This window comes from Monodon monoceros, unplaced genomic scaffold (genome assembly GCF_005190385.1).
Source record: "Monodon monoceros isolate NGI ecotype Baffin Bay Population unplaced genomic scaffold, NGI_Narwhal_1 Super_Scaffold_11, whole genome shotgun sequence".
Lineage (NCBI taxonomy): Eukaryota > Metazoa > Chordata > Mammalia > Artiodactyla > Monodontidae > Monodon > Monodon monoceros.
In genome coordinates this window covers 141,886,545-141,908,018 of record NW_021703767.1, presented here as the reverse complement: position 1 = coordinate 141,908,018, position 21,474 = coordinate 141,886,545, and the positions used below count along the sequence as shown (strand labels likewise).

The 21,474-nt window shown below is 36.7% G+C and overlaps 1 protein-coding gene across 3 annotated transcripts in view; it reads left to right on the top strand.

Moving 5' to 3' along the window:
- TOP2B (DNA topoisomerase II beta) overlaps positions 1–21,474 on the top strand; it is a 66,720-nt gene that overhangs the window by 16,650 nt on the left and 28,596 nt on the right. For 2 of the 3 annotated variants that reach the window (XM_029213599.1, XM_029213601.1), the window contains exons 2-10: positions 4,057–4,227; positions 5,039–5,129; positions 6,464–6,527; positions 11,869–12,014; positions 12,855–12,952; positions 13,660–13,872; positions 17,258–17,431; positions 19,317–19,418; positions 19,501–19,638. In XM_029213599.1, coding sequence (XP_029069432.1) covers positions 4,057–4,227; positions 5,039–5,129; positions 6,464–6,527; positions 11,869–12,014; positions 12,855–12,952; positions 13,660–13,872; positions 17,258–17,431; positions 19,317–19,418; positions 19,501–19,638 — 1,197 coding nt within the window. The remainder of the gene's footprint in view (positions 1–4,056; positions 4,228–5,038; positions 5,130–6,463; positions 6,528–11,868; positions 12,015–12,854; positions 12,953–13,659; positions 13,873–17,257; positions 17,432–19,316; positions 19,419–19,500; positions 19,639–21,474) is intronic. The other variant, XM_029213600.1, reaches the window with a different exon arrangement.

Sequence of the window (21,474 nt, the reverse complement as noted above, 5' to 3'; positions counted from 1 at the left end):
CCAAGGCTTGATTTGTGACCCAAGGTATGATATATCCTGGAGAATGTTCCATGAGCACTTGAGAAGAAAGTGTATTCTGTTGTTTTTTGATGGAAAGTCCTATAAATATCAGTTAAGTCTATCTTGTTTAATGTATCATTTAAAGCTTCTGTTTCCTTATTTATTTTCATTTTGGATGATCTCATCTGTCCATTGGTGAAAGTGGGGTGTTAAAGTCCCCTACTATGATTGTGTTACAGTTGATTTCCCCTTTTATGGCTGTTGGCATTTGCCTTATGTATTGAGGTGCTTCTTTGTTGGGTGCATAAATATCTACAATTGTTATATCTTCTTGGATTGATCCCTTGATCATTATGTAGTGTTCTTCTTTGTCTCTTGTAATAGTGTTTGTTTTAAAGACTATTTTGTCTGATATGAGAATTGCTACTCCAGCTTTCTTTTGATTTCCGTTCGCATGGAATATCTTTTTCCATCTCTCACTTTCAGTCTATATGTGTCCCTAGGTCTGAAGTGGGTCTCTTGTAGACAGCATGTAAATGGGTCTTGTTTTTGTATCCATTCAGCCAGTCTGTGTCTTTTTGTTGGAGCACTTAATCCATTTACTTTTAAGGTAATTTTCAATATGTATGTTCCTATTACGATTTTCTTAATTGTTTTGGGTTTGTTATTGTAGGTCTTTTCCTTCTCTTGTGTTTCCTGCCTAGAGAAGTTCCTTTAGCAGTTGTTGTAGAGCTGGTTTGGTGGTGCTGAATTCTCTTAGCTTTTGCTTGTCTGTAAAGCTTTTAATTTCTCCGTTGAACCTGAATGAGATCCTTGCTGGGTAGAGTGATCTTGGTTGAAGGTTTTTCCCTTTCATCACTTTAAATATGTCCTGCCACTCACTTCAGGCTTGCAGATTCTGCTGAAAGATCAGCTTTTTTTTTTGGCGGTACGCGGGCCTCTCACTGCTGCGGCCTCTCCCGCTGCGGAGCCCAGGCTCCGGACGCGCAGGCCCAGCAGCCATGGCCCACGGGTGCAGCCGCTCCGTGGCATGTGGGATCCTCCCAGACCGGGGCACGAACCTGTGCCCCCTGCATCAGCAGGCAGACTCTCAACCACTGCACCACCAGGGAAGCCCTGAAAGATCAGCTTTTAACGTCATGGGGATTCCCTTGTTTGTCATTTGTTTTTTTTCCCTTGCTGCTTTTAATGTTTTTTCTTTGTATTTAATTTCTGGTAGTTTAATTAATATGTGTCTTGGCATGTTTCTCCTTGGATTTATCCTTTATGGGACTCTCTGTGTTTCCAGGAATTGAGTAGCTATTTCTTTTCCCATATTAGGGTAGTTTTCAACTGTAATGTCTTCAAATATTCTCTCAGTCCCTTTCTTTTTCTCTTCTTCTTCTGGGATCACTATAATTCGAATGTTGGTGCATTGAATGTTGTCCCAGAGGTCTCCGAGACTGTCCTTAGTTCTTTTCATTCATTTTTTCTTTATTCTGCTCTGCAGTAGTTATTTCCACTATTTTATCTTCCAGGTCACTTATCCGTTCTTCTGCCTCAGTTATTCTGCTATTGATTCCTTCTAGAGAATTTTAAATTTCATTTATTGTGTTGTTCATCATTGTTTGTTTGCTCTTTTGTTCTTCTAAGTCCTTGTTAAATGTTTCTTGTATTTTCTCCCTTCTATTTCCAAGATTTTGGATCATCTTTACTATTATTATTCTGAATTCTTTTTCAGGTAGACTGCCTATTTCCTCTTCACTTGTTTGGTCTGGTGGGTTTTTACCTTGCTCCTTGAACTGCTGTGTGTTTCTCTGTCTTCTCATTTTGCTTAACTTACTGTGTTTGGGGTCTCCTTTTCGCAGGCTACAGGTTAGTAGTTCCCATTGTTTTTTGTGTCTGCCCTTAGTGTTTAAGGTTGGTTCAGTGGGTTGTGTAGGCTTCCTGGTGGAGGGGACTAGTACCTGTGTTCTGGTGGATGAGGCTGGATCTTGTCTTTCTGGTGGGCAGGTCCATGTCCAGTGGTGTGTTTGCAGTGTCTGTGACCTTATTATGATTTTAGACAGCCTCTCTGCTAATGGGTGGTGTTGTGTTCCTGTCTTGCTAGTTGTTTGGCATAGGGTGTCCAGCATCATAGGTTGCTGGTCATTGAGTGGAGCTGGGTCTTGGCTTTGAGATAGAGATCTCAGGGAGATTTTCGCCATCTGATATTACGTGGAGCTGGGAGGTCTCTGGTGGACCAATGTCCTGAACTCGGCTCTCCCACCTCAGAGACAGAGGCCTGACAGCTGGCCGGAGCACCAAGACCCTGTCATCCACACGGCTCAGAATAAAAGGGAGAAAAAAGGAAAAAAAATAGTTATTAAAATAAAAAATAATTATTAAAAATTAAAAAAGTAAAAAGATGAGAGCAACCAAACCAAAAAACAAATTCACCAATGATAACAAACACTTAAAGCTATACTAAAAAAAACAAAAACAAAAAAACTGACAGAACTGTAGCACAAATGGTAAAAGCAAAGCTTATACAGACAAAATCACACACAGAAGCATACCCATACACACTCACAAGAAGAGAAAAAGAAAAAAAATATATGTATTGTTGCTCCCAAAGTCCACCACCCCAATTTGGGATGATTCGTTGTCTATTGAGGTATTCCACAGATGTAGGGTAGATCAAGTTGATTGTGGAGATTTAATCCACTGCTTCTGAGGCTGCTGGGAGAAATTTCCCTTTCTCTTCTTTGCACAGCTCCCGGGGTTCAGCTTTGGATTTGGCCCCGCCTCTGCGTGCAGGTCACCTGAGGGTGGTCTGTTCTTCGCCCAGACAGGACGGGGTTAAAGGAGCAGCTAATTCGGGGGCTCTGGCTCACTCAGGCCGCGGGGAGGGAGGGGTGCAGATGGGGGGGCGAGCCTGTTGCCTCTGAGGCTGGCGTGATGTTGCACCAGCCTGAGATGCGCCGTGCGTTCTCCTGGGGAAGTTGTCCCTGGATCACAGGACTGTGGCAGTGCTGCCCAGGCTCCTGGGAGGGGAGGTGTGGATAGTGACCTGTGCTTGCACACAGGCTTCTTGGTGGCGGCAGCAGCAGCCTTAGCGTCCCATGCCCGTCTCTGGGGTCCGCGCTTATAGCTGTGGCTCGCGCCCGTCTCTGGAACTCGTTTAGGCAGTGCTTGGAATCCCCTCTCCTTGCGCACCCCCAGAACGATGGTCTCTTGCCTCTTCGGCAGCTCCAGACCTTTTCCCAGACTCCCTCCCGCCTAGCTGTGGCGCACTAGCCCCCTTCAGGCTCTGTTCACGCCGCCATCCCCAGTCCTCTCCCTGGGATCCCACTGAAGCCCGAGCCTCAGCTCCCAGCCCCGCCTGCCCTGGTGCGTGAGCAGACAAGCCTCTCGGGCTGGTGAGTGCCGGTTGGCATCAGTCCCCTGTGCGGGAATCTCTCCACTTTGCCCCCCGCACCCCTGTGGCTGCACTCTCCGCAGTGGCTTTGAAGCTCCCCCCTGCGCCACCCGCAGTCTCCGCCCGCGAAGGGGCTTCTAGTGTGTGGAAACCTTTCCTCCTTCACGGCTCCCTCCCATTGGTGCAGGTCCCGTCCCTATTCTTTTGTCTCTGTTTATTCTTTTTTCTTTTGCCCTACCCAGGTATGTGGGGACTTTCTTGCCTTTTGGGAGGTCTGAGGTCTTCTGCCAGCGTTCAGTAGGTGTTCTGTAGGAGTTGTTCCACATGTTGATGTATTTCTGGTGTATCTGTGGGGAGGAAGGCGTTCTCCGCATCTTACTCTTCCGCCATCTTGAAGCTCTTCCAGTATTTCTTGATTGAATAGTTGTTGGCTGTTCTAGCTATTCTGGTAGCTATGTATACCTACTTTTTGGGCTCAGTCAAAACTGCACTTTCACACTATATTATAAAAGGTACTAGATTTTCAGTAAATAGACCTGTGTTCTCTTTAGAACTTAAAAAATCAGAGCCTGAAAGATAATTTTGTTGTTAAAGAGAAAACCTATGTTATGTGTCCGTATACATTTTAGTTTATCCCTTGGTAGGTTATTTAAATTTGATTTTTTGGTTAATTTTAGACTCTTTTTGATCAGAACAATGCTGCAAAAAAAGAAGAGTCAGAAACTGCAAACAAAAATGATTCTTCAAAGAAGTTGTCTGTCGAGAGAGTGTATCAGAAAAAGACACAACTTGAACATATTCTCCTTCGTCCTGATACGTACATTGGGTCGGTGGAGCCATTGACACAGGTAATTATTAAATTTTACTGAAATTAGATGTATATGTACTTCCTAATAAAATTTTGTAAGTATATGCTCTGAGTACACAATTTCATGTCTCTGGTAATAATAGAAAGTAGGGAGAGAGATCTAAGAGGTAGAAATGTCTTAATTTTTCACTAGAAAATAAAAAAACTGGGAGCTAAAAACTGAGAAGTATAGAGACGTATAAAGTAAAATGGTGCTATGTGAACTTTTTAAAAGTTCTGAAGTTCATGCTGTGGTTTATTTTAAATTGTAGAATTTATATATACACGTTGATGACTGTTGTTTAATGCTTACTATGGACTTGGCTCATGCATAGCAATTTTTTTCTAGCAGTTAAATTTAAGTAAGTTGCTCAGACCTCTCAACTAGTGAGAGCTGGGATTCAAAGCTAGGTGTCTTTGACTCCAAAATCATGCTGCATTCATACTGTTTTACTCTGTGCTACTTATACTACAGAAAAATATAATGTGTGAAGTAAAAGTGTAAAGTAAACATTTTTTTCCTATTTTACTTAAATACTGTTTCTAACAAGTTTTGGTGCCTTATATTAAAGCTGACTTTATGTATGAGTAAGAACACAGACTTGATACAAAATGAACAATTTCTCAATTTTGAGGCTATTTAAATTGAAGATGAATACAGCGAGGTTGACTGCAGCTGAAGTAGTATGTTTTTCTACTTTGAAGATCTAAGTATTTACAGACTAAATGACAAATATGGGTTTATGCTTTGTAAAATTGATGTTAAATATTTTTTACTCCATAAGTTCTTTTGAATTTTTCTCTCAATGCAGCTCATGTGGGTGTATGATGAAGATGTAGGAATGAATTGCAGAGAGGTTACCTTTGTGCCGGGTTTATACAAGATCTTTGATGAAATTTTGGGTGAGTACTTGCTTAAGATTTAATGCATCTGTTTCTATTGATATCATTATAATGTCCCTATATATGTAAAACCAGACTTAGAAATTTTAAAGGCATATCTCTGGTTTTTATGCTGAGTATAAATGTTCTTCAGAAAATCTGTATTACCTGCTGTAATATGTTCATATCTCTGGACGTCATGTCTTTGTGTTTCGGTTTGTTCATCTGTAAAATGCATGTGTTGTATTTGATCAGTAATCCCAGGGTCATTGTATGGTCCTGTATGTGCAGTCGTCTGGGGGCTGCTCACATCCCAGTCAACAGGGGAGGGCATGTTAAAAATATAGATTCCAGGGCCTGATCCTTGCAGATTCAGTCGGTTTGAGTTGAGACACATAAAAATGGGTTTTTCACCAACACATTAGGTATTTCTATTGGACAACCAGGTTTAACAACCATTGTTCCAAATACCTCTGTCCATTCCAAATCACATGATTAGTTAAATCACAACGAAGTGTGGATACCTAATGGACTCCTAGGGCAGGCTTGCACTTTGGAAACGTTTTTAGCCAAGGATTTTCTATAGAGACTAATCAGTGCCACTTGAGGTTTCCTACCAGGGTTGTTTGGGTCTCTTGAAGCTTCTTTTGGTCTTTGGGAAAAAGATAGGAGAGTAAAACTGGTTACTTACGTTTTGTACTTTTCACTCTTGTCTGCCAACTATCCGCCAGTTTTACTTTTAGGTTACACAGTGTTTATCAGGAACATGTTCCTTCTGTGATTGAAGTTCAGTTTGACAGCTAGCTAACCACTGAGGCTGTGGTTAATGTATGCAAGTATTATCAGTTATAGTTCATAGGATTTAAAACTTTAATTTCTAAGGATGCTAAAGAGTGCTTTTCTAATTCAAAAATAACTGGTTTCAGCTCAATCTGTCTATAAAAGCAATAGTTTATTGAAGGAGAGCAAGAGAAAGTAGTTATGTGTTGCCAAGATAAAATATAATTAAACCCGATACTTTACTTTTAGACCCGGATAGGGGTTTGTAAACTGCAGATGTTTGTTTTTACTTACTTTGTTTTTATATATCATAGAATCATCCCTCCCCCACTTTGTTTTGTGGTAGAAGACATAGCTGTAATTTGGTGTGATATAAAATTTAAGAATATTATTTGGAAAATAAGATTTTGTATTAGAAGTTAGCAGTATTATTTTCATTAACTATTACCATATGTAAATGTTTATATTAAGTAGTGATGCACATGCAGCTGTATGTTTATTTATGTATGTCCTTATATGTTTATTTATTATAACTTTATATATTTTATTACTTATCAAAATATTTAATTTTGTAGTTAATGCAGCTGACAATAAACAGAGGGATAAGAACATGACCTGTATTAAAGTTTCTATTGATCCGTAAGTATATTTCAAGTTTAATTTTTATGCTAAGTTGTTTTATTCAGATGTTCAACTTCGAACATTCCTCAAAGGAATAATGCATACAGTTAGTAATCTTGAGTTTCTTGTTGCTTGAGACCTTGTTATTTTTGCCTCTTTTGGCCAGAATGCTACCCTCTTATAGTTTCCTCTGTCATTCATGATCTTTTTCTCCAAGGTATTCAGTACTTCCTTATGGGAGCACTTGGAGACCATTTTTCTCCCTCTTTGATGCTGTGGATACTGTTTCAGCTGCTAGAGTAATCAATATTTTCTTATTTTTGCTTTGGTACTCAAGGCTATGGGCTATTGTTAGTACTATTCCAGTTACATTATGGGTTAAATTTACTTTTTCATAACCAACATTTGGACTTTTCCATTTATAACATTTGTAAATTGGGAACTGCTGGTATTACAGAAGGTGTTCAGCTGATAACTACAGTGATTTTTTTTTTTTTGGAGGACTGAGGGAGTGAAAATAATAAAGTATTTCTAACTTAAAACTTTATCCTGTTTTTACCAGGATGCTTTTGTGAGATATTATGTTACATTTATCCTTTATGATTAGTAAATTAGTAATTTAGCATGATTTTAACATGAAAATTTTCTTTAACATAAAAATTTAATAATTCAGTTATAGCCTTACTGTCATTAATAATAATTTTAAGGACATGGTTAAGTTAAATGATATAATAAAAATATAATTTACATTTAGTTATACCATGAAGTTGACTGTATCTTATATGAAAATATTACCACATAACTATACTGTTGAAGTTCTTGATTTTTTTCTTCCTTTCTTTTTTTATTTTTCATTTGCATCATTTCTATAACGAATTCTTGAGAATCTGTATGGTAAGATGCACAGGACACTTAACAAGTTGCAACTTAGGCAGACACTTAAAAGGAAATTTTGGCTGCCAGGATTTCTTTTCTTCCATATTTAGGAAATTATCAGTTAAAAATGGTATCATTTATTATGTTTTAGGAGAGCTAGTAAGGAGTAATAGATGTTGAATTTTTGATATCTTTAAGCTTTTTTAAAAATCAGAACTGAAAGACTCTGAAAACTAAGGAAGAAGGCCTTTTCTTAAATACATTCATGGTGAACATGATTACGATATTTGGTTCTTTTATCTTAATTGTTTTGACCACATTGATCCAACAATGTGGACTTTAAAAAAAAAGATTAGAGGGCTTCCCTGGTGGCGCAGTGGTTGAGAGTCTGCCTGCCAATGCAGGGGACATGGGTTCGTGCCCCGGTCCTGGAAGATCCCACATGCCGCGGAGTGGCTGGGCCCATGAGCCATGGCCACTGAGCTTGCGTGTCCAGAGCCTGTGCTCCGCAATGCGAGAGGCCACAACAGTGAGAGGCCTGTGTACCGCAAAAAAAAAAGATTAGATAGAACCCCATCATAACAAAGTGATCAAGAAGTGAGCTATAAAACAGCTCTATAGACCAAATAATGACTCTTGGTGGCAGGCTTTACTTTAAGTTTATTACAGATTTGGGACAAAGTAATTCTGTGTAACTAGTGCCTTTATTGCTCTCTTTCTAACTCCCTTTTCATTCAGCAGACATATTTGTGTGAGTATAAGAGTGTCATAGAATTATAACTAAATTTATTTGGTTCTTAATGGCAATCAGATAACAGTTTCTTTTTTCTTATTTATCTCTAAGTCATTTTAACTGCTTCTGCTGGAAAGTTCTTTTATTTCATATAAAATGTGTATATAAAACAAAAATTCATAGTCTACTATTCCAAGGAAAAAAGGGTGAAGGTAGTATATTTTTCACCTCTCCTTTCCTATTTCACTTTTGTTTATAAATTATTGATGAGACTCTTGAAGCTTTGTCCTGCTTTTAATTAAAATATATATTTTATACACACATATTTAAAATTGGCAACAGACAACCATTTTGTGACATGTTGCTGATCCTTATATTTTATTTATTTATATTTGCTAATTTTAACAATAACATTTTGACTTTTGTGAATATTCTCCCATAAAATCATTCCTTATGTTTTTCCCTTACTACATATATTACAGAATTCATGCTACTTTTATTAAAATAAATTTTATTTCAGAGATGCAATTTTTGCTTAAGTTAGATTTCTAAATTAAGTCATTTTAAAGCAGAATTCAGATGGGGAAAAGTGCTGTTAGGCTGTTTATTTTATTGATCCATTTTTCTCTGTCCATTTTTTATATTCTTTGGGTTTCATTCTTTTTAACATTTTTGTATAGCAGATTTTATTTTTCTTTGTGCATGTGTGTACATGAACTCTTTGTGTAAAAGAGAGGTTAAATTTTGATAATGGGTTAAGTGTAGAGGATACACAGCACAGTTTAGCTCTTATTCCTCTTTTGATAATACTCTGTGACGTGGGAATAAAATTTAAGTAAACAGCCATGGTTGTAAAAACAAAACAAAACAACAAACAAAATAAAAGTAGGAATAGATTAGCAAGGAGTGCCATGCAGAATTTGGACAGTAATTCTAGAAAGAGAATTTGAAGCAACTTCTTACAGGGGAGCTTAAAACCCATTAAATAGTATAACATAATGGTTAGTTGTTATTGAAACAACTTATTTGTTGGCATCTATTTGATTAAAATCAAATAACTGGAAAGCACATTAACCAGGGTTCTGTTTCTCTAGCTTACGTATTCTTATTTATTCAGGGTTGAAACTTAAAGCTGTAGCTTTCAGTATACACACTCATACTGAAATATATGTACATATATGTATACATTTTTAAAAAATCACCTTCTGTATACTATTTTGTATCTTAATTTTTATTTGACATACTGTGGGCAGCCTTCTTTATTAACTTATGCAGATCTACTTAATTCTTTTTAATGTTTCTAAGTATTTTATTATGTCAGTATGTCATCATTGTTTAACCTCTTTCCAGCTAATGAATATTGGATGTTTAGATTGTTTTCCAGGTTTCTCGTTAGCTTTAATTATTTTGAAACTTTATTTATAGCTTATTCAAGGACATCATAAGATAATACTAATGTGAACATTATTGATGGAGCAAAGAATATAGTTATAAAATTCTGAATCATTGTTTAGAGATTATAGAAATAAGTACCAGATCTAGGAAGTGAAATAGATTGAAATTTTGTAATAGGTGACTTTGATAGAAAATTTCAGTTTCATACTCATACAGGCTTATAGAATGTACTTGATATCAAGCCTCATTTTTTGAAACTGAGATGAAGATAACGCATTTACAAAGTGTCTTATTTTAATTATAGTACCACATGTACTAAGTAGCATGAAGAAATTTTAAGGGTTTTCTCATGAGTTTGTTGACTTTTTGTGTCATTCTGAGATGTTTAATATCTGTAATTTTCCATTCATTGTCTTTCTTCATTTCCTTCAGAATTCTTCTCTATAGTTTTAAACTCCATGAAGTGTCTTGTTAAAAAAAAAAAAAAAAAAAAGTGCTTAATAAGTTACAGGTTTTAAGCCCAAGCTAGGAACTATTTGGAAGTCTAAAAAAGTAATGCAATACACGGCCCTTGTTTCTAAGGCCCACTATTTTGACATCTGCATTTAGGACACATAAGGTAAAGTACAGTAGCTAATTTGAAACCATTACATACTTAAATATTCAGCTGTGTATTCTGTAGAGAGTGTTTACCCACAAGTGAGCTAACCTAATTATGTCCTGAGGTCTCCCGTAAATACTTTAGATTTTTTTGCAAGTTTCAATATAAGGAGGGTTGGGAAACATTGTTTTAGGCTGGGTAAAAGGCTTGTGGGAGAACTGAAGTCGTAAATTGATCCTTGAAGTTAAGGTAAAATTTGGCTAGACAAAGAGGGAAAAGGTAGTATAGGCAAGGGAAAGACCAATAAACAAAGAAATGGAAGAATTGGGAATGAACATGGACAAGTAATAAAACTGACCTGTAGGAAAATAGGATGCATGTTGCAGAATAGTGGTAGTTCAGTTTGACTCTAAGTAATGATATGGATAATGGGCCTGGAACATGCAATAGAAGACACTTAAACTACTGATGTGTCCTGGAGCAAACAGTAGTGTGAGGAAAGCTGTGGTATCAGAATATAGTTAAGGGGAGTGGCTAGCTCTGTGTTTTAGCAGTGTTGCAGTAACAGTATTTAAGGTGATGCTAATTTAGACTCCTATACTGGCATTTGGAATGAAGGAAGGTCGGATACTGCTGAAACGAATCTAATAGGACAAATTAATGTCTTGATGATTAAACGACTTTAGAGAATGATCAGGAGATATGAATAAAAATGATATCAAAATTTAAGTCTCCGTGATTCGGAGAGTTGAACCTATATTGTAGAGCGAGGGAAAGAAGATGATGTGTTAAGTTATTTTTTAGTTTCTTTTTCTTCTAAAAATTTATTAATTTCCTCCTGGATCTTTGATTTTCATTTTGGCTTTTATAACTTTTTTTTTTTAGTTGTAATAACTACTTCTAGTAACTCTAAAGAGATTAAGCTATGTATGTGTGAGTGAAACAGTGTGTCTAAGAATAATTGTGAATCAGATTGGCAAATGGTAGCTTTTTAAGGTAATTCTCAGTGAAGCTGTGTTTCTTTGCACGTTTGGCTAAGTGGGTAAAGGCATCGTAATATATACTACCCTGAAGCGATAGGGTAGGCAAAATTTTCCATCAGGACTATGGCCTACGTCAAGTTGCTGTTAACTGTAGGAACCTCTACTCCATACCACTTAGGACTAAAATGGATGGTTTTGTGACTGAAAAACCTAAAAGACCTGAAATAGGTAATACTTAACATATTTTAAAACCATTAAGGTTAGTTTATAACAATGACTGCCACAATACAAACAACCCTCTAACATTTAGGCAGAGAATGGAGTACATTTCAGGCTGTTTTTCCCTTTCTGTCTGCCCTGCTCAGCAGTCAGGTAGGAAATAAAAATGGCCATGGCCACTGGCCCTGCAGAGCCCGGGTTCACAGGTGGCTCACTGGCAGGGCAGGAAGATCATGGCTAATATGTATGAAAAGAAAGTGAAGTTGATAGCTGGTTTCTTATAAAAGCTTCACTGCTTTTACTACTGAGAAGAGTTTTCCTGAGAAATTTTGCAGTGTTACCTGCAGATCTTAGTGATCCTAATTTGAGTTATGACTCAGGGATAGAAATGTGTGTCCTCAGCAAGTATTTTCTTGGAAGACGAGTGAGTGTCTCCCAATTGGTAATGGCTGGCAAACTCAGGTTTATTCTGGGTTACATTACTTTTGATGTAAATTAATTGATATAGCTTATAACTATTTTAAGCTTTAAACTCTGCTTGTTTATTTACAGTGAATCTAACATTATAAGCATCTGGAATAATGGGAAAGGCATTCCGGTAGTAGAACACAAAGTAGAGAAAGTTTATGTTCCTGCATTAATTTTTGGACAGCTTTTAACATCCAGTAACTATGACGATGATGAGAAAAAAGTAACAGGTAAAGTCTGATTTAGGCTGATCAGAATTTTTATTGAAAAATATTGCCCTCTCTTACTATTTCTATATAAAATATTACAGAAAAGGAAATCTGTATAGTTTTATTATGAGAAAATCCTTTTCAGAGTTAATATATAAAAAACTATCATGTTTAATTGTTTTCTTGGTTATAGTCTGATTAGAGACTTAACTCTCGTAGTACGCTGACTTCTGCTAGAACTCCTGGAGCTCTAACCTGGCTAACGGTTTGGGTTTTGAATTAGAGTCCTGATGAAAATAAGATGTGTATGATTCTTGTTTATGTGAATTTGTTTTTACATAAGCACCATGTCTTTTGGTATCAATTAAATTGCTTTTAAACTGATTTCTTTAAGAGAGTCAAGATTGAAAGTCTATATGAATAGAGTTGAAAGTGCTTTGACCAAAACCAGATGTTTTTCTACTTATTTACATTTCCTAAGTAGATGGATAATTTTTTTTCCAAAACCAAGGCTCTAGGAAGTTATATAGATTAAAATTTTGTAATAGAGAAGTAACTTTGATAGAAAGCTCAGATATCATACATAGACTTACTGAATTATAGGAGATACAAAGCTTAATGTTTTTGAAGTTGTGATGAAGATAATCTACAAAATGCATATTTTAATTTTACTATATGTGCTAAATCTTAATTGTATTTTTCTTTAAATGAAAAATCTAATTTATACTTTGCATTATCATCAATTGATTATTTCAATAAGTGGAAACTCTTTTGCAACAGACCTGCTGTATGGTAGGTGAGTTAACAAAGTTTCTTTAAAGTCATTTTCATTAAACCTTTCACATTTAATTGTTTTTACAGGTGGTCGCAATGGTTATGGTGCAAAACTTTGTAATATTTTCAGTACAAAGTTTACAGTAGAAACTGCTTGCAAAGAATACAAACATAGTTTTAAGCAGGTATGATAGAAATGTGCCTAATTTTTTTTTTTTAATAATCATGTTTGTTGCTTTGCCGAGATAATAGACCTTAGGTAAATTGCAGTGATACCCATATAACTTTTTTTTAAAGCATTAAGCAAGTAATCAGAGTAAAAAGACTTCAGAATGCCTGGGATATTTTACATAAACCTATCTTTCTCCTATTCCTTTAAAACAACGCTTTACTTAACAGACTTTTTCCTTTAACCTATTTAAGCAATAGGGAAAATGTCCTGACCCTCACAGGCAGATTGAAATACATCTGCTTAGCATGTTTGAAAAATTCCTTGTTGATTCGTCAAATTTACATTTCAAAATTTTATATTTCACTTTTGTAGACCTTTGAAAATAGTTTGAGATTTTACATAGGCTAAAATAATTTTGTCAGGAAAAGCATCATATCTTTTTATTTTTGTAAAATTCTGTATGGTCATGTTGAAGAATTTGAAAGATGTTTTAACTAACAATGTATAAAGTTGTGCAGTTTATTTTGCTTATTTTCAGCATGAGGTTATAATAGTAGTATTTAACATTTTTTCATTTATAGTATCAGTTTCAAGAATTTGGTTTGTTGTGAAGCTGGAAAACAGATATAGTTGTGGTAAATGAGTGTTATTAGCTGAGTCTTTATGTATTATCAAATATAGAAGCATTATAGAAACATTTGAATATTTTTTCTTTTACAGACATGGATGAATAATATGATGAAGACTTCTGAAGCCAAAATTAAACATTTTGATGGTGAAGATTACACATGCATAACATTCCAACCAGATCTGTCCAAGTTTAAGATGGAGAAACTTGACAAGGACATTGTGGCTCTCATGACCAGAAGAGCTTACGATTTGGCTGGTTCGTGCAAAGGAGTCAAGGTTATGTTTAATGGAAAGAAATTGCCTGTAAGTGTCTTCTAAAATAGTTAATGCTTTGTTAATTTGTAGACAGCTTATAGTTAGATCTTGCTTTTCAAATCTAATCTGTTAATCTCTTTTGACCAGTGTGTTTAGATGATTCACATTTAAAGTGATTATTGATACATTTGGATTAAAATTTACCATCTTGCTATTTATTCATTGTATTTGTTTGTTTCTTATTACCCTGTATCCTGCCTTCTCTGGTTTTAATTGAGCTTTTTTTTTTATGATTCCATTTTATCTCCTCTATTTACTTGTTATTATACCTGTTTTTAAAATGTTTTTAGTGGTTGCCCTAGGGTTTATAATACACAGTTGTGAATGATTTGAGTCCACCTTCAAATAATTTATCACTTCATGTGTAGTGAAAGGACTTTACTTTTTCATGGAAAGCCATTTTATTTTAAATATAGAAGTGTGTACATGTCAATCCCAAACTCCCTAACTATCCCTCTGGCCACCTTTCCCCCGCCAGTAACCACAAGTTCGTTCTCTAAGTCTGTGAGTCTGTTTCTGTTTTGTAAATATGTTCGTTTGTATCATCTTTTTAGATTCCATATATAAGTGATATCATATGATATTTGTCTTTCTATGTCTTCACTTTTATGATAATCTCTAGGGCCATCCACTTTGCTGCAAGTGGCATTATTTCATTATGGCTGAGTAGTATTCTATTGTATACATGTACCACGTCTTCTTTATCCATTCACCTGTCGATGGACTTGTTTCCATGTCTTGCTGTTGTGAATGGTGCTGCTGTGAACATAGGGGTGTGTGTATCCCATGTGTAGTGGAGGGACTTTATAACAGTACTTCATACATTTCACTTTTACATGTGCTATAAACAACAGAAGAAGAAAGAGAATGAGGTGGAAGAAATATTTGAAGAAATGATGGCAGAAATGTTTCCACAACTAGTGATGTTGTTGTTAATGCTTTAAGCAGTCAGTTATCTTTTAGAGTAATTAAAAATACAATAAAGAATTATATTTTACCTTCATTTATTCCATTTCCAATGCTGTTAATTTCTTCATGTGGATCTAAGTTTTTGATCTTAATCATATTCCTTCTGCCTGGAGATTTTCCTTTAATATTTATTTTCTGTAGAATAGGTCTGCTGGCAATAGATTCTGTCAGTTTATGTTTGTCTGAGAGAGTCTTTCTTTTCCTTCACTCCAAAGGATACAGAGTTTCACTGAATGTAGAATTATGGGTTGATAGTTTAATTTTTTCAATACTTTAAAAATGTCACTCCGTTGTCTTCTTGCTTGCATGCTTTCTACTGTAGTTCATATCCTTCTTCCTCGGTAAAGTGTTTGTTTTTCCTCCGGCTGCCTTGAAGATTTTCTGTTTGTCTTTGGTTTTTGAGTATGCTATGCTTAGGTGTATATATGGTTTTTTTTGTTGTTGTTGGTTGGTTGGTGTTTTTGGTGGTGTTTTTTGGTTTTCTTGGTACTTAGTCTCTTTGGTGTTTTCTGAGCTTCTTGGATCTATTGTTTGGTGTCTGTCACTAATTTTGGAAAATTTTTGGCTGTTACTTCTTCAAATATTTCTTACATGCTTTTCTTTCTTTTCCTTTTGGTGTTCTAATTATGCATATATTGTAGGGTCCCAAGCTCTTGGACGTTTTGCTCTGCTTTATTCACTCTCTTCTCTTTGTGTTTTAGCTTAATTTCTATTGCTCTGTTTTCAAGTTCATCGATCTCTTTCCTCTACTGTTTCAAGTCTTTTGCTGAGCCTGCCAAAGGCATTCTTCTTGTCTTCTACTGTGTTTGATTTCTAGGATTTCCAACTGATTCATTCCTAAAGCTTCTGTCTCTGCTGAAGTTACATACTGTCTGCCTTTTCCACTAGAGATTAACAGATTAGCCATAGTTATTTTAAATGTCTTATCTGATAGTTAAAACATCCATGACACATCTAAGTCTGGTTCTGATGATTGCTTTGTCTTTTCAGACTGTTTTTTTCTTGCCTTTTGGCATGCCTTGTAAGATTCTGCTGAAAATCAGCTATGTTGTATAGGGTAATAGATATGGAGTACCTAGGCTTTAGTGTGAGGGTTTATGTTAATCTGGACAGAGACTGGGCCGTATTTGCAGTCTGTTGTTGCTATGGGCACCAGATACTTTAGATAGTTTTTTGTCCCTTCTTTTCGCTTTGGGCCTTCCCTTGGAGCTGCCCCTCAAGGAGGGTCTGTCTCGTGTTGCTCTCCCAGCTGAGAACCACTGTTGTTATCGGAGGCCTGCTAGCCTGGTTGTAGGTTGTGGAGACCCCCATGTCTGACTAAGTCTCCAGCTTCAGAGCACACAGTGAGCCTGTGTCTCAGGGGTCTGGCATTCACAAGAGTGTCTGCCCCTCCGTTGGAGGTGGGGATTGTCCCTTTGTCCTCAGTTCTCTCGCCCTAGTTGCAGCAGGTAACCGCCAGTGTTCTCATTCAGTATCCTTTAGGCTCCCTGCCCTGCAGAATAAGCCTTTTAAAAATGTAAACTTAAATGAGATGGGGGTGAGGTGGGGTGGCCCGGGGCAGAATTACTTCATCCCAGCTGTAGTGATACTTCACCACGGCTTTCCAGCAGTGCCCTTCCCCCCTGTGGATTAAGGGGTTTTTTGCTGTTGTTGTTGTTTGTTTTTCTTTTTGATAAGGGAGATGGGTCTGGGTGGGATTCCCAGTGGCTGCTCTTCTCCCCCAGCTGGCCCCATGGGGGGAACTTGTTCTAGATTCTCTCTGATCTGCCCTGTGAAAACCTGCTCTACGGTTCCTGGAAAAGAGTAGGAACCCTTTGACCACAGCCCTCAAGCTCTTCACACACTCATGCCGGTCCACATGTGTCCTGTAGCAGTTAATCAGAAGCTCTGGCTTAAGGCTCCTATGGGCTTATATAACCAAGTAGCTTCTGTCCCAGTTAAGCAAAAGGCTTAGGTTCTGTGTCTCCCTGCAGACACCTGTCTGTCTTCAGACTTAGGATGGCCAGCTGTCCTGTGATCCCAAGCTTTTGAAGATACATAAAAAATTTGTCACCTGACCAGCTGTTTTCTTGTAAGGGAGAAGAAAACTTCTCCTTCTTTGTCCTCTACATGTCAACTCAAACTGGAGGTCTACTTGGTCATTTTAAAAATTTAAACTTTTGAAAAATTTTATAATAATTTACCTGTCCAGCTGTCCCTTCATAACCTCTCTTTGTCAAGTACATACGGAAATGAATTCCTTTTTAAAGGGCAGAAATCAAGGAGTAGAATAAGGTTGGGATCTGCAGATTGAGAGGTGTTGTGAATGAGGGGAAATGAGAGTATGAGTACCTGTTGGCATTCACCTAGTTCAGCTGCCAGTAGGAGAGAAATTGTTTCTTGTTTTTGTTTTCCAAATTATTAGGTAAATGGATTTCGCAGTTATGTAGATCTTTATGTGAAAGACAAGTTGGATGAAACTGGAGTGGCCCTAAAAGTTATTCATGAACTTGCGAATGAAAGATGGGATGTTTGTCTCACACTGAGTGAAAAAGGATTCCAGCAAATCAGCTTTGTAAATAGCATTGCAACAACAAAAGTAAGTACACTAATTCTGTTTCCAAGTCAGTGGTAGAACAGTGCTTCATTAAAAACAATAAAATAAACAACAAAAACAAAAAATACCCCAATCTGCTTTTGTGAAATCAAAATTGACTTATGAATAGAAAAGCTTATTTTCTATGAAATAGCTGTCTTATAGTTTAAACATCCATTGAGAAATAAGTTTATATGATTAGTGTTGATAATTGAATACATTTATATTTTATGACATTTAGAATGATAAATTCCTTATTCTGTGTTCTCTGAGTTTTGAGTGTAAAAGAACAAATAATAGGGGATGAGTCTGTTTTGGTGTCAGATTGTGAAATGCGTTAGCTGCCATTCTGAGGAGTTTGAACCCTTTTCTGTAGGCTTTTAAATTTCCAAATCAAATGAAATTCTTCTCATCTATAAGCATTTATCCATTGACCATAGTAAAATATTAGGCACAACAAGTGTGTATTTTAGAATAAGCTAATGCAGTGATCTGTCACTTTGTCACTCTTGTTCAAGTTTGAACTTAATTTTTTTTATTTCTATTTTTTTTATAATCTAGCATCACTTTCTCTAGTCAACAGAAATCTGTATCAGATATGATTGCATTTTGTTATGTGTAACAGAAACCTAGTATACAGTGGTTTGTAAACATGTAAAGGTTTTATTCTTCCTCGTATGACTGGGGACTGATGTAGGCAGTGTTAGTCTGGTTCGGTGACTCCAGAGTGTCATCAGGGACCTATGCTCTTCCTGGCTTACTCTTCTGCCACCCTCAGCATTTGGCTTTCGTTCTCATGCTGCACCCTTCCAAATTCTAGGGAGAGGGAATGAGTTTGGGCAAATGCATATGCCAACTAGAGCCTCTCCCCTTTGATCAAGAATGCAATAGTTTTGGGGCTTCCCTGGTGGTGCAGTGGTTGAGAGTCTGCCTGCCAATGCAGGGGACACAGGTTCGTGCCCTGGTCTGGGAGGATCCCACATGCCACAGAGTGGCTGGGCCCGTGAGCCTTGGCCGCTGAGCCTGTGCGTCCGGAGCCTGTGCTCCGCAGCGGGAGTGGCCACAACAGTGAGAGGCCCGCGTACCGCAAAAAAAAAAAAAAAAAAATGAATGCAATAGTTTTTCTGGAAGCCCCATCCAGTAGACCTCTGCTAGCATCTCTGGCTAGAACTGGGTCAAGTGGCTACCTCTAGCTGCCAGGGAGTCTAGATTGGTGAATATTTTTAATTGGGTATGTTGCCAGTTAAAAACAAACAAATTGGGGTTTGTCAGTAAGGTAAAAGGAGAGAATGGATATTGAATGGACAACTGTCAATGGCTGCCACGGTCCCTAAGTGTCAGTCTTGTGAGTGTTACTGCCACCACCAGGCCAGTGTTTATTCTCACTTCCATGTTTCTTTCTTTCTTTTTTTTTTTTTTTTGTGGTACGCGGGCCTCTCACTGTTGTGGCCTCTCCCGTTGCGGAGCACAGGCTCTGAACGCGCAGGCTCAGTAGCCATGGCTTACGGGCCCAGCCGCTCCGTGGCACGTGGGATCTTCCCGGACCGGGGCACGAACCCGTGTCCCCTGCATCGGCAGGCGGACTCTCAACCACTGCGCCACCAGGGAAGCCCTCCATGTTTCTTTTTATTCGATTGCTTTCACTTTGTATGGAGTCTTATGGAGTTGCTAATTGGCTCTATGGCCAAAAAGACTTTATTTTTTAAATCCCAACTCTGGCATTCTGAGACTCATCTTAACTCTTTGGAAAATAGGGTTAATAATATAGTCATACTGAATTCACAAAGTTGTGAAGATTAAACGCTCATTCTAGAAAAAAATGAATATGTAACTATTTTGCTACCTTAACTATAGAAGATTTTGGATTCTATTTTTTTTCCGTCTTCAGGGTGGACGGCATGTGGATTATGTAGTAGACCAAGTTGTTGGTAAACTGATTGAAGTAGTTAAGAAAAAGAACAAAGCTGGTGTGTCAGTGAAACCATTTCAAGTAAGTGATGTTTTATATATTCTGTTGAATTATTAAATAATATCAGTTCTGATATTGACCTTTTTTGATATGTTTTCAACAGGTAAAAAACCATATATGGGTTTTTATTAACTGCCTTATCGAAAATCCAAGTTTTGATTCTCAGACTAAGGAAAACATGACTTTGCAGCCCAAAAGTTTTGGATCCAAATGCCAACTGTCAGAAAAGTTTTTTAAAGCAGTGAGTAAAATCTGTATTATTTTTCAGTGTTTTTTGTTTTGTTTTTTTATTGAGAGTTGATTAAGTAGTTTGCTTGATTTATTCTAATTATTCTAAATCATTCTAATTATTTGGATTAGTTTCTTATATTAATTGTGGGTACAGGCATACTTATACTAAAAACTGGTATGCTTGATTCTGAAAACTTCAGAGGGTAGATAGACACTGTTTCATAAAGCAGTCGATTATTTTGCCAAGCATTAAAGTGGGGACTCATGTAACTAATTGTGTTTTTAGCTTCGCATTGTCCTTTATAAAGACAGATTTGCCTCTAAAAAGTGTACAGGTCCTTATAGGACTCCTGATTTCATCCTTTCTACTTACTTCAAATTCATATACTGAGTTTTACCTTTATGTAGTTTAAAAAAAAAAATTTTGGTAACATATGCATAACAAAATTTACCATATTCTACATATTTTAAAATTTCATTTTACTTTGTGCATATTTATTTAGGCTGCCTTAGCTTTTCTGAAACAAGGTGAGAGTATAAATAAATAATAAATCTTCTATTTATAACTGAGCCTTGTGGCTGTTAATAATTTCTCATAGCCTCTTATGTATCAGCAAGATTTGCCTCAGTTCTCTTGTTCACCAGGACCATCAAACATATATTAAATGATCATATCTAAAGTGCCCTTAAATATGTTTGCCCTGGGAATGTAAAGATGAATAAATTACAGCCCCTCCTCTTTGGAAGTTTATAGTTTTTTGGAGGAGTATCATGTAATTGCAGTAGAAATAATATTTTTATCAAATTCTGGTATTGGAATTTCAAAGGTAGGGTCTTACAAACAAAAAGAAAAGTTGTTTTTTAGGTTTTAGTTAAAGGCCTATAGAATAGTACTGTTGGGTCTAATCATAATGAATTCTGAATACAGATAACCCAGTGTTAATGATAGCCCAAATTTCTGCCCTCATTAACAGTTGTAATTTGATTTTAGATTTTACACATTTTCATTTTTGGCAGAGAAAGTTTAGATTTGACAACATAGTTCACTTCTTTTTATATCTGAAACATTCCAGAAAACTATTTCATACACCTAAAATCATGCTATCCAGGTTGATGAAAAATAAATAACTTCAACTTTGTTTGGAGACGCTTTACTTTTTCTCGTGGGGAGGTTGGGGGAGGTTTGACATCTTGTCACACATTAATTCACTGCAGAATGACACATATGTAATGTTGAAATCCTTAGTACCAAACTTTTAAAAAATAAGGACTATTCATAAGGGTTTTTTTGTTTTGTTTTTGTTTTTTTGGCCACTTCATGAGGCACGCGGGATCTTAGTTCCCCGACCAGGGATTGAACCCGTGCCCCCTGCAGTGGAAGCACAGAGTCCCAACCACTGGACCACCAGGGAATTTCCCATAAGATCTTGAGTTTATCCTAATATTCCCTTCATGTTAATATTTCTTTGTCATAGGGAATTCAAGATTCACATTTTTGTGTTGAGGGACATCAAAAATGTCAGTGTCTAAAATTTCCCAGGTAGTAAATTCAAAGGTGGATCAGCTTTTACTGTGTTAATTTTCACAAAACTAACTTGTAACAAAAGCTATGTATATTTCTTATGGAGTTTATTGTAATAGAACTTTTTTCATATGTAGTAAGGTCGGCCTTTTTTCATGTGTTTACGTTTCAGTACAATAGGTCATTGTGAATAGCTGCCTGAGTTGGTTTTACTGTAGTTAGAATAATATTTACCAGGATATATCACAATTATTATCATCACTACTATTGTTTTGCCTTATAACTGCACAGATTCCAAGTATTACACTAATTTTAGCTAAGTGT